General features: G+C 43.9%; 1 protein-coding gene across 2 annotated transcripts in view; it reads left to right on the top strand.

Annotated features, from left to right (window-relative positions):
- Positions 1–12,933, top strand: part of FDFT1 (farnesyl-diphosphate farnesyltransferase 1) — a 37,881-nt gene that overhangs the window by 7,025 nt on the left and 17,923 nt on the right. Inside the window, exons 2-4 of one of the 2 annotated variants that reach the window (XM_043565286.1) lie at positions 2,460–2,557; positions 3,396–3,579; positions 10,011–10,139. In XM_043565286.1, the coding sequence (XP_043421221.1) occupies positions 2,460–2,557; positions 3,396–3,579; positions 10,011–10,139 (411 nt within the window). Of the gene's footprint in view, positions 1–2,123; positions 2,558–3,395; positions 3,580–10,010; positions 10,140–12,933 lie in introns of those variants that run through there. The other variant, XM_043565280.1, reaches the window with a different exon arrangement.

Genomic DNA, 12,933 nt, shown 5'->3' on the forward strand with positions numbered 1-12,933 from the left:
TCTGGAGTGTACTTCATCTCAGACAGCAATGGATAATGTCAGGAGGCTCTAGGGACAGGCAGCAGTTAGCCCTAGACTTTTTTTCCACCCTCCCCTGCCTGCCAACTCATGCGAATCAAGCAGTGGAAATTTTTATAGTGAGCAGAGTTTTTTCCAGTGTTTAGTAGTTAGAGCTTCCTATATCTTCTTGATAATTTGAAGAACTTACTGTTCAGAGCGAGGAACTGAAACAAATAGGTGGCCGAAAAAGAATGATGGAAGGAGATAGGGAAGGGAGTTATTGACTTTGTTTTAAGAGTGGAGGAGGTGTTGGTAAGGAGGGGTAGTATTCTTTAAGGTTGCTGCTGTCCAGCTTTTTAATGGAACTCATGGTTAGAAATCAGCCCCAAAGCCATTAGGTATAGCTGAGGATTAAAACATTTGGCAGTGCGGAGAAAGGCATCATTGTGGCCTGGTAACAACAGTTTATGTGGAGAGCTTGCCATGGAGATCAGGAATAGCTGTTGTTCTGTTTCTTTTGTTTCATTGTGAAGCCTTGCCTCTCCACACTTGAGAGGGAAGGAGTTGGTGAATGGTTTTTAAATACTCTGTATTCATTTATTCATCAAACCTTCACTGAGTATTTTTATATGCCAGACACTGCACTAAATGATTTTACTAATATACAGTACTCAGTAAATATTAATTTTTATTAATAATTAAAGTTTTTTAAAATGTTTATTTATTTTTGAGAGAAAGAGAGAGAGAGAACGTGAGCAGGGGAGGGGCATAGAGAGAGGGAGACACAGAATCCAAAGCAGGCTCCAGGCTCTGAGCCATCAGCCCAGAGCCCCACACTGGGCTCAAACCACAAACCACCTGAGCCAAAGTCGGAGGCCTAACCAATTGAGCCACCCAGGCACCCCTTTTACTAATAATTTTTTTAATTGAACATTTTTTAATTGAACTGAAATGAAATTCTCATGAGTATATGATATTTTTTTTAAAGGTTAACTCTCTTGACAGTATGATATGCATCCATGATAGGAAATTTAGTTAATATACACATATGAAAAGGACATGGGTCCACTGGGGTTCAGGGTTCATTGTTAACATTCCAAAGTGGTATATCCAACTAGTGATATGCCATATGTATATTTGTAACCACTGTCCTGTTTGATATTTCAAATGTTTCCTTCTCTTACAAAGACAGTGAGGAGACTGGGGTTGGGGGGAGAGTAAGTATATGGAAACTCTGTATTTCACACTGAATTCTCTTGTGAACGTAAAATAGCTCAGCAATTCTTTGAGATGTGCTTGAATTGAAAACATGGCTTTTTTTTTTTTCCTAGAAAAATGATTCTCGTTTTCCTTAGGGAAGAGTAAAGTTCAGGAAGCAGCTCATTACAGCTCACTAGTTTGAAAGAGAAAGAGGATTAGAAATATTAAAAGTAACAGCTAGCTTTCCAGGGGATAGAAGACGTTCAACAGGTGTTAAAAGCCAGAGGTGGACAGTAAAGTGCGAGAAACAGGTTTTATTCAGAAAAACTAAAGGGGAAAAGAGACCCCAGTATAGACTTGGGCTCAGTTTCGAATACGACAAGGAAGAGTGGGAATTTCTAGCCAAGGAGCAGAGTGAAGGGGTCGGTGGATGGAAAATGACTGAGATGAAACATCTGGGGTGAGGGGCGTTCTAGCTAAAGGATCTAACCTAAAGGGATTCTTGCTGGAGGCAGGCCAGGACGATGGGATGATGGGAGATGAGGAACCCTGCAGGACGGTCAAGGTTAACCTGTGCAGGATTATTGCTAAAATTGGGCGTTGCGGGGATAGGCACAAGCACAGAAATGTAAGGTCCAGAGAGCCCGACTTAAGTCTGGTCAAGGAGAGGTTCTGTCATCAGGAGGAAAAGCCAGCTTGGCAGAGGGGACAGGGCTCCGCCAGCCATCAGTGGGTTCTGCGGACTCGGGGAAGACCAGGAGGAAGGTGGGGGTGGTGGAGGGGTCTCCCGCCAGGGGCCGCGGGGGCGGGGCTGACCTCAGGAGGGCGGTGGCCCCCCAACTGGGTGGGCGGGGCGGGCAGAGGCGCGCAGCCGCTGGGCCTACCGCTGGCCTGGTGGGGTGGAGGGAGAGCCTGCCCCGCCCTCTGGGGCGCGCCTCCCGGATCGGCTCGGGTCTATGGAGGAAAAATTCTACGCCAGCCCTGCGATTTCCATGGCCGCAGCCGCCTGCGGCACCAAGGCCATGTCCCTGTTCAAGCGGACCTTGGTGCTGAGCCCCGCCGCGGCGCCCCGGGGTACGGGCGCGGGCTCCCCGCCACGCGGCTGCCCCTTGCCTCCCGCCGCCTGGCCCTCCAAGGACTGGCCGCGCGGAGAGGGCGTCTGCGGCAGGCTGCGGAGCCCACCGGTGGCCGGCCGCCTGCCCCATTCCCACTCCTGCTCCGCCGCGTCTCCCACCGCCGTGTGTGTTCTCTGCCCGCAGGATTCGCTCAGCAGCAGCTTGAAAACTTGCTACAAGTATCTCAATCAGACTAGTCGCAGTTTCGCAGCTGTCATCGAGGCGCTGGATGGGGAAATGCGGTGAGTGGCCAGCAGCTCCTTTTTGCTTGGGGCAAGAAGGCTTTTCCAGGGGACTTTGAGCCACTCGAAGCTACTTTCTGACAGTCCCTATCATTGCAGTCTCCTTTTGTGGCTCAGCTAGAACGTGCCCCACTCATGCCCCACCTGAGTGAAGGCAATGTCTCGTTGGAACACCCATGTATTTACTTTAGAATGCCCTTCCAGGCGTTTAGCCATCCAGTAGTTGCCCTGTGGGCCCAGCTTCAGGGAAGCGGGGAGGAAGGGGGGGGGGGGGAGTGGATGGTGGTGTTTATTAACTTTTTTTAGTCCTGGCAGCGGAACCTGTCTCTGAGGAGGTCATGCATTTTTTTTTCTTGGCTTCCCTTATGCTGCTTTGCAATTCTGGTATATGGGGTTAATTCTTCCCAAGTTGCTGCTGTGCAGGCTGCATACATGAACCCAGACCAATTGCCTTGGTGTATGATAGCATTTATACCGAGAAGTTTTAGCGTCTTTTGACATTTTAATCTGCAAAATATTTGCTCCATGTAAACATTTGGTTTGCTGATCTTTGTATGGTTGTTCTACAGTAGTTAAATGTAACTCATTCTGGGAGTAGTTGTGACATCCAGCTGCTAGGTTTTTTATTTCGTGTTTTATAAATAAACCACTGAAGTCCATTGCTCCCATCTAAGAAAAGAAAGCTGAGATGGCTCATTAAGTACAAAAGGGTTTGGCTCTCCTTTCAGAGTTCTTTAGAGGTAAGGCTATAGGAGGTTTGCATTCATGACATGTTATTTTAAAATACATATCTTTGGATGTTTATCTGTTACATTAATAGTTCTTCCATTTTTTACAGCCATGCGGTATGCATATTTTATCTGGTCCTCCGGGCTCTGGACACTCTGGAAGATGACATGACCATCAGTGTAGAAAAAAAGGTCCCACTGTTGCACAACTTCCACTCTTACCTTTATGAACCAGACTGGCGGTATATGGAGAGCAAGGAGAAGGATCGACAAGTGCTAGAGGACTTCCCAACGGTAGTGGAATTACAAATGTCTTCTGCCTATGGTTGTGTTGATAACTGATGATATAGTTGGCGGCTAGCCCCCATACCTGGAGAGAGCAGTGAAATAAGCAGTCTGAGGACAGTGTCATATACTGTGCTGGGTAAGAACTCTGGTAGCCAAGACTCTGAAGCCAGACTGCCACCTCTTCCACTTAGTAACCGGTGCTTAGTTATGTGGCCTGTCTAAATGTCAGTTTCTTCATCTATAGAGATGAAGAATAATAATAATACCTACCCATAGTATTGCTGTGAGATTTCTAAGATTTAACACAGGTTAGAATGGTGTTAGCTTCTATTATTGTTACCAGTATGTTGCTGGGAAGTCCAGTATTTCCTTCTTCAGAAAGTTACATTCTAAATCCAGTGTGGTAAAAGATGGATTCTCAGGCTCGTTCACAAAACCCGTTGCCATGTAATACAGCCGAAGGCTTCTGGTACCCTTAACCTGGTAGTGTGGATGTGTTGTTCTTGATGTTGTTCTTGACGGGTAGTCGCCATGGGGTAGGGAGCAGGCTCTTAGCAGCTGGGGTGAGGACTGACAAGCACAATGATGCCCTGCCACTTAGGGCCTTTGTGCCTTGGTTTCCTCATTTGTAAAGTTAAGAGCTCTCAGGTTTGATAAGTTCATATGTATAAAGTACTTAGGGACACCCGGATGGCTCAGTTGGTTGAGTGTCCACCTCTTGGTTTCAGCTCAGGTCATGATCCCAGGGTCATGAGACAGAGCCCAGCATTGGGCTCCATGCTGAGGGTGGAGCCTACTTCAGATTGTCTCTATCTGTCTATCTCTCCCACTCTCCCTCTGCCCCTCTCTCCCACTCACGCTCCCTCTCTAAAATAAAATAAATAAATGAAAATAAAGTACTTAGAAGATTGCTTGCTGCATACTAAGTATTCTATAAATACTAGGTGTTTAGTCCATTCTGTTGGAGTAAAGTGGGTTATAATTAAACTCTTGAGCTTTAGAAAATTGACAAGTTTATGTTACACGTGTCATTAGGTCTTTTCTGGAATTTGCATGTCTTATCACACAAATAAGTGTTTCTTTCATATCTTATATATAAAGGTTTGATTTAGCAAAGTCTCATGTTCTCTAAGAGCCCAAAGAAGCCCTTCTTTTTATGCACAATTTCTAGAATCTGGGGGGAAGAATAGTCCTCACGTGGCTGTTGCCATTGAAACAGGTCTATATTCCAGTGGGGAGGCGAGGAATCCACCCATTACAGAAGAATGTTTGAGACACTCCTTGGGTGAGGAAGGGCTATTTCAGAGTACTGAGATCATACCTTCACTGTCAAAGACAAAAAATACGGTATGATTCAAACCAAAAGAAAAAGTCTGTGAGGAATTATTAGGTGGAGCTGATCCAGTGCACTGCTATGATACAAGAGAGGAAGAAGAACCTGGGACGCGTAATTAGGTGAGAAATTAGAGCTCTCACCTAGAGAGGGTACCAGTGATTTGACTCTCCCAGGGTACCTCTCACATGAGCAGAGGTTGGGTTTCCTCTGACTGGAAATCCACAGACATTCACTGATGAGCTTGTGACACTCCACTAATGCAGAGAAAGTGCTGCAGACAGAGTCCCAGAGCCTTTATTTATTTATTTGTTTATTTTTGAGAGAGAGAGAGAGAGAGAGAGTGCGAGCGGGGAAGGGGCAGAGAGAGGGAGACACAGAATCCGAAGCAGGCTCCAGGCCCCAAGCTGTCAGCACAGAACCTGATGTGGGGCTCGAACCCACAAACTGTGAGATCATGACCTGAGCCGAAGTCAGATGCTTAACCAACTGAACCACCCAGGTGCCCTGCTCCCAGAGCCTTTATTATTGATGTGTATTCTCACTTTAAAAAGTGATATTCTAGCTAGAGCCTCCAAAACCAAAAAAACCTTCCAAACTACTTTTGACTTGAGTAAATTCATAACAAATAATTTCTAGTCATGGGAAAATGTCATAGGTATTTTAAAAATCAGGGTGCCCCTATCCACTCAGCAAAAATAGATATGAAAATGTGTGAATGCTAGAATAATTTTGGGGGGGGGGTAGAGCTGATAAATGTTTAGATAATTCCAATATGCTTAGAAAACCAAAATCTTCTCCTTTATAAATACTGCATTGCAATGGAAAAACGACAGTTTGTTCAAGAAAATTGCAGCATTAAATCTATCTTTTCCTGTGTTGGGGAGTAGAGTGAGAGCTGACAGGCACTACTGTCCTGAAAGCAGAGACTAGCCCTGGAAGAGGAGAAGGGAACAGAGAGTACAGGCCAGGCATCATTATTTTGCTGTTGTTAACCCTTTATATCCTTATGAATGTGAAATCTATGGGAGCTAGGTGTTTTGTGAGAGTGTAACTGTGTTTTGTTTTTTAATTTTTTTTAGGTTTATTTATTTTGAGAGAAAGAGAGGGAGTGAACAGGGGAGGGGCAGAGAGAGAGAATCCCAAGCAAGCTCCGTGCTGTTAGCCTAGAGCCTGATGCGGGACTCAAACTCATGAACCATGAGATCGTGACCTAAGCTGAAACCAAGAGTCAGACGCTTAACCGACTCAGCCGCCCAGGCGCCCTGTGAGAGTGTAATTTTGAATTGGAGGTCCTTTCGGCCTTTTGTTTGATTGAGATAGAAATATATGGAAATTCATGGTGCCTTACTTTCTTAAGGAGAGGTTTGTGCACATGCTGATCTCTCCCACCATCTCCTTGAAATAAGATGCACAATTTGAAAGGTAAAGCCGTCTGGTTAGGCGGACAGTCAGTTTTCGGCAAGGGCCTAAAGGCAGAATAGATAACTTGGCCTCACTCACACAGTACTGCTCTTTCTTAGACATGGCACACAGCCATTTCTTTTTTTATGTTTTATTGTTTACTTTTGAGAGAGAGGGTGTGGGGGAGGGGGAGAGAGAGAGGGAGACAGAGGATCTCAGGCGGGCTCCAAGTTGATAGCAGAGAGCCGGATGCGGGGCTCAAACTCACAAACTGTGGGATCATGACCCGAGCCAAAGTCGGACGCTTAACCGACTGAGGCACCCAGGTGCCCCGCACAGTACTGCTGTTAGACTGAAGCAAGGAGGGCCCTACTCTGAGGCAAAAGGGGGGCTCCTCACTCTCAAAGGGGTGGGGGGTGGGGTAGCAAGAACTGATGCAGCTCCCCTTCTAGACTGTGCTCTGAGTGTCTGGAATTCCCTACCCTCAATTCCCTGAGCCACCGCACCCCTAGGCCTCCTCGTGCTGGACAGAGTGGGTGCAGCCTGGGAGTGGGATCAGCGGTCTGCCCTGCTGCATTTCGGAACCAAGTCTGAGGGAATTGTAAATTCACACCTGAGGCCTTCAGGCTGTTGTGGAGGTATCTCTGTCAAGGCAGGAGAACAGAACGTACTGTTTCACAAGTTACTCGTTTAACAAGCGACTGATAATTTTAAGATAACTTTCATCCCAGGCCGTGTGGATTTTAGGCATAAGCCTAGACAGAGAGTTCTGTCTAAGTGCACACTTCCTCAATGTGTGTGCCTTGAGATTGAACCTGGTATTTTATGCTTTAGTGGTCAATACTTGAAAGTCAGGCTTTCTAGAACTCTCATTGTACATTATGGATGAGATATCTTTTTCACCTGGTACTAGTGGAAACTAGCAGTCTTCAAGATAACATGGGGTTATTTTTAAATGATAATAGCAATAATAATATTTATTGAGCTGTGAATTAGTTACAAAGTATATTTCATTAGTGATTTACTATTTGTATGATTTTCTGTTAATGTAGTTTTAATATTTAATCGTTGGCATATTTCACTGCTCTTTTATTTTTTTATTATATATTTTAATATTTATTTTATTTTTGAGAGAGAGAGAAAACATGCAAGCAGGGGAGGGGCAGAGAGAGGGAGACAGAGGATCCGAAGCAGGCTCTGGGCTGACAGCGGAGAGCCTGATGTGGGGCTCAAACTCAATGATCCGTGAGATCCTGACCTGAGCTGAAGTCAGACGCTTAACCGACTGAGCCACCAGGCGCCCCGTTTACTGCCTTTTTAAAAATTGGTCAAAAACAGGACTTGGCAAATAAGCGAAGGTAGAATTACCCGGTGTTTTGATCATAACGTCCTGAAATTTATAAGGAATTTTTAGTATAGGTTAATGGAAATGTCTTGCTACCCTTGAACCCCTACTTTGGTGTTTGGCCTTTCTCCATTATACAAGCGGATTCACCATGCTATCCTTGAGTGTGACTCAAGGACCTAGAAATCTGTTGTTGTGAAACACAGTTACCTGGAGGGACAGTAAAAAGTCCTCATGGCTCAGGGCGCCTGGGTGGCTCATTCGGGTGAGTGTCTGAATTCATCTCAGGTCATGATCTCACAGTTCATGAGTTCGAGCCCCGTCTCAAGCTCTGTGCTGTCAGCGCAGAGCCTGCTTCAAATCTTCTGACCGCCTCTCTGCCCCTCCCCCACTTGTGCTCTCCCAGAAATGAATAAATATTTAAACAAAAACCGTCCTTGTGGCTCATTTCACTCAACAGAGCTTGCTGTTGCTCCTAGAGAGTATGTGAAACTGGGTGCCAAGCACGGAGGAGCCCCTTAGTGCTCTCCCTCCCTCAGGTGTCTGGGAAGACATAGGGCTCTTCACTATCACCCTTTTTTTTTGTTGTCGTTAATGTTTGTTTATTTTTGAGAGAGAGAGAGAGAGAGAGAGAGAGAGAGACAGACAGACCGCGCATGAGCAGGGGAGACACAGAGACAGAGACAGAGAGGGAGACACAGAATCCGGAGCAGGCTCCAGGCTCTGAGCTGTCAGCACAGAGCCAGAAAGCGGGGCTTGAACTCATGAACTGTGCGATCATGACCTGAGCTGAAGTTGTACCCTTAACCCACTGAGCCACCCATGCACCCTCCTAGATATTTTTTGTTTTCATTTTTTGAATTCTATAATTAGATAATGATAAGTCCCAAAAAGTTGTTGAAGGGGATGGTTCACAGTCAGCAGTGAAGTGTTTCTTTTGGTGTGCTTGATTTTAAGAATCTAAGCCCCTCCTCTTTCCTCACCTCACTGGTCTTTGTTCTCATAAACAGAATGACCTAGTCAAGGATCTGTTGAAAGAATGGGGTCCTAAGGAGACTCAGGGATTCAGATGCCCTTTGATAGAGTTGCTCATTTGTTTCAGTCCATAATAGAAATGACTTTTTGGCTTTGTCTTCCAGCTGTTCTGGAAAGAACAGTGTTCTGGAAAGATTAGATTGATTTTATGGACTTTTGGGATTGTTTTTAATTTCAATTTTTATTTTTGGGGGGAGAGGGAGGTTTTTTTGCACTGACAGTGGCGAGCCTGATGTGGGGCTTGAACTCACAAACCGAGTGATGATGACCTGAGCTCAACCGACTGAGCCACCCAGGGACCCCGGACTTATGGGGTTTAACAGTTTATGTTATTCAGAGTAATGGTAAAATATCTTAGGCCTCTGAATCCCGTGCTGTGCCACCAGCTGGTTTTTCCTCAGGTCCTTACGTATAGGTGTTTGTTGAACAAGTTTTTCTAACATTTCTGCAAACACAGACCAAGTCATTCTCACACTTCTGATGATTAATAAAGTCTGTTAACTGTTTTCAGTATTGTGTGTTGCCTCTATTAATATTTTGTAGCATTTTATGAAGTTTCATGGTGTTTCCATATTGTGTTTTGATCACCTATAAACACTTCTTTGAACTTAGGACGTTTGTATAATAGCAGTGAATTTAAAAAATATCAGTATGATTACTACATTAGAGTTTGGGCTATGGAAAAAAATGTTGGGTAGCATGCCTCAGGTTGGGGTAAATTGAGTTGTTTGAGGAATTAAAATGTATAGCCTTCTAGAGGGGAGACACTATAACTTCAAGATAGAAATTTGGGAATTGATGATAGAAAATGGTTGGCTGATCTCCTCAGTAAACTGTACAAGGGCATGAGTTTCTGGTCCTTTCCAAGGCTGTGTATCCCCATTGCCTAGAACAGTGCTTGTTGTAGGGGAAGTGCTTGATACATGTTTGCAGGAATGAGTCTCCCATCCCATGAGGTTTGTCTAAAATGGGGCATTCTTCCTAAAATTCTTATGTTTATGCCTACTCTATATTGAGGCATCTTATTTATTATATAATGGAAAGATGAGCATGTTGTGAGATTTTGAATTTTCTTTTGAGTGTAGAAATCTTAGAATTTTTAGACCCTTCCCTTCTATTTTAATAAATATAAAATTTCTGAGTTTATTATTCAGTATATAGACTAGCATAACCTACATGTTAGGCTGATAGATGAATCATTTGGGAGCCTTAATGGGTTCCACTATTGCTTTGTTTTACAATCTATAGGTAACCACGTTGGTTCCCAATGTACCTACATGTTTCATATTTTCTCTGTTTTTTGTGTGATTTCTATTTCAGATCTCCCTCGAGTTTAGAAATCTGGCTGAGAAATATCAAACGGTGATTGTTGACATTTGCCGGAAAATGGGATTTGGGATGGCGGAGTTTTTGGATAAACACGTGACATCCGAACAGGAGTGGGACAAGGTGAGCCGTTACAAAGCAGTGTTGGTGTGTGGTATGTGAGACAGAGCTGAGGGTGTTCACTGTCAAGTTCAGAAAGAGGGATAAAGTTGTCTACCTGTTCCAGGTTTTCTGCTTTTACAACCCATCTGTTTAGTTTGAATGGCTCATCATAAACACTTAATATAGGGGCTTATCCTTGAATACTTGAACTAATCCATGCCCTAGAAGGAGTTTACCAGTAAGTCAGGCCAAAGTAGATACAACTTGCCCCAGGGGTACAGATGTTAAGCTTCTAAAAGTGTCTCTGACTCACTGTGATATTTTAGATAAATGGCCAAATTGCTTCATGTAGTATAAAGATATCAGTGGTTTTCATATCTTAAAAATGTTTTTTTTTATTATTTTCTTCCGTTTCTGAGTACATGTGTATGTGTACCTTAGTATCTGAATCCTTTCTCCAGTTCCATCTTAACACAAGATTACATTTTGTTTATTTATTCATTCATTTAAAGTTTATGTATTTTGAGAGAGAGAGCATGAGGAGGGGGAGGGATGGGGGCGGGGAGAGAATCCCAAGCAGGCTCTATACTGATACCCAGAGGCTCGATCTCACGAACTGTGGGGCTCAGTCTTGCAAACTGTGAGCTTATGATCTGAACCAAAATCCAGAGTCAGATGCTTCACGGACTAAGTCATCCAAGTGCCCCTACCCAAGATTACTTTTAAACTCGGTGCCAGCTTGACCCCATTTGTTTGGGAGAAGTAGGCATCCCTCAAACTGTTAAATTTGTATGTGTGTTTCCTTAGAAACAAAAACAAGTTTAATGAGAAACCAAAGATAGTGACTTTGGATCTTGGGTGTGTTGTGCTGAGGAGTGAGCACCTCTCCAACACCTTACCTTTTTCTTTCCCATCATCTCCTTACAGAATTAACACAGTATGAGATGTTCCAAGTTTCTTGACCTCCCTCCCCCAATTCCTATGGCGGTTATAAATGGGTATGTGCGGGGATTAGCGGTGGGAGACCTCACATGGATGAGGTTATCTTCTTCAGGAGACAGAGTAGCTGGAAAGGGCTATAAGAGCAGATGATGTGGCAGATAAAATTATAATGGCTTTTATTTGGCCTGAGTTTATTCCTGAGCAGCAGCTGAGTAGGATATTAGCCAGGGTAGGAGTAGGGGGCAGGGAGAGAGTGCTTTTCTAGACAAAGTGACCTAACTGACTCTGGGGACTAAAGTAAACATCAGAATACAGGATAGAAGGGACAGGTCTTGCCCATTTTCCATAGGCATGGTGTTTGTGAGCCTTCTTCGTCACCCTAGTGGAGGCAAAGACATTTTAATCATCTAATTGTGTATGTATTTTGTATCTTTAATGGTATTTAGGTTGGGATCTCAGAAGAGACACAAACTGCATACATATGCATATATGCATTGGGTGAGTGTAGGTCCAAAGTCCGGCCTCTTAATCCTTCATTCGTCAAAACTTGCTGGCAGCGTCTTTGGAACTGCTGGCTTATGCTCTCCAAATGAGCATGCGTGTGACTGCTGCTGGGCTATCAGTTGATCAATTTAAAGTTAAAGCTGAAACAACTCCTGGCCAAGAATCAGCACTCGTTAGCTGCATGGTAACTTCCTTTTCTGCCCTGCAGACCTGCACAGGGAACCTAATGATCGGTTGTTGAATACAAGTTCTGATTAGATCAGTACTTTTAGTGATTTCCCCCTCTCTCTTTAACTGTGGAGGAGGAGGACTACCTCCATTCTAGGAATATTTCTATCCTAAGAACCGTTATCTTAAAATATACTTTTCCTTGGACAGCTCTATGATGTACTCATGTTTTTAAATTTCTAGTAGTTCTTTGGAAATTTCTTATAGTTTCCCACAGTTCATTTCTGTCTAATTTTAGCATATCTTTACTCTTTCCAGATTCTTCCTTTCCTAGACCGTATTCCGAGTCCATTCTTTTCGCCGTTTCATTGTGCCCCTTGATTGGTCTCTGGCTTTGTGTTACTTTCAACCAAAGACCCTCCTCTGTGGTCTTTCCCTAACGTTTACCCTTCCTAATGTCCTCCCCAGAGTGTACCTTTAACTGCTCTCCACTTCTAAAATTGTCTAATGGACATTCATTTCATAAGAATATTGCATTAAGTTGTCTTGCAATACTCTTCTCAGGAGAGGATAGCTTTGACAAGCCACTTTTATGGAGGAAAATTCTTTGACGATTAAGAATGACGTTTGCCAAGATCTCTTTTGAGGAGAGGCAGTTTTATCAAAATTGTTAAAGCCTGCCTTTAAGCCAGACCACCTGGCTTTGAGTCTCTGGCCTCTGACTTCTCAGATGAGTGATCTTGGACAATTAACTGATTTCTTTTCTGTCCCAGCTTCCTAAAATGGTGGTAATAATAATACATGCCTCAGGGTGCTGGGTGGCTCAGTCGGTTCAGTGTCTGACTTCAGCTTAGGTCATGATTTCACGGTTCGTGAGTTCAAGCCCTGCATTGGGCTCTGCTGTCAGCACAGAGCCTGCTTTGGATCTTCTCTTTCTCTCTCTCTGCCTCTCCCCCGCTCTTCTGTCTTCTCTCAAAAATAAACAAACATTAAAAATTTTTTTAAAATAATACGTGCCACATAAAGGTGTTTGTGAGGACTGAATATGCAGAGTGCTTAAAACAGTGTCGAGAACATAGTGGTTGTACTTTGTTCTTCTGTATAATGAAGATTTTGAGACACTGCCAGATCTCTAAGTGTCTTCAAGATTAAACTCTACTTAGTATTCTAGTTTCTATTAGAATATTCCTAATTCCCTATG

This window comes from Prionailurus bengalensis, chromosome B1, assembly GCF_016509475.1.
Source record: "Prionailurus bengalensis isolate Pbe53 chromosome B1, Fcat_Pben_1.1_paternal_pri, whole genome shotgun sequence".
Taxonomy (NCBI): Eukaryota; Metazoa; Chordata; class Mammalia; order Carnivora; family Felidae; genus Prionailurus; species Prionailurus bengalensis.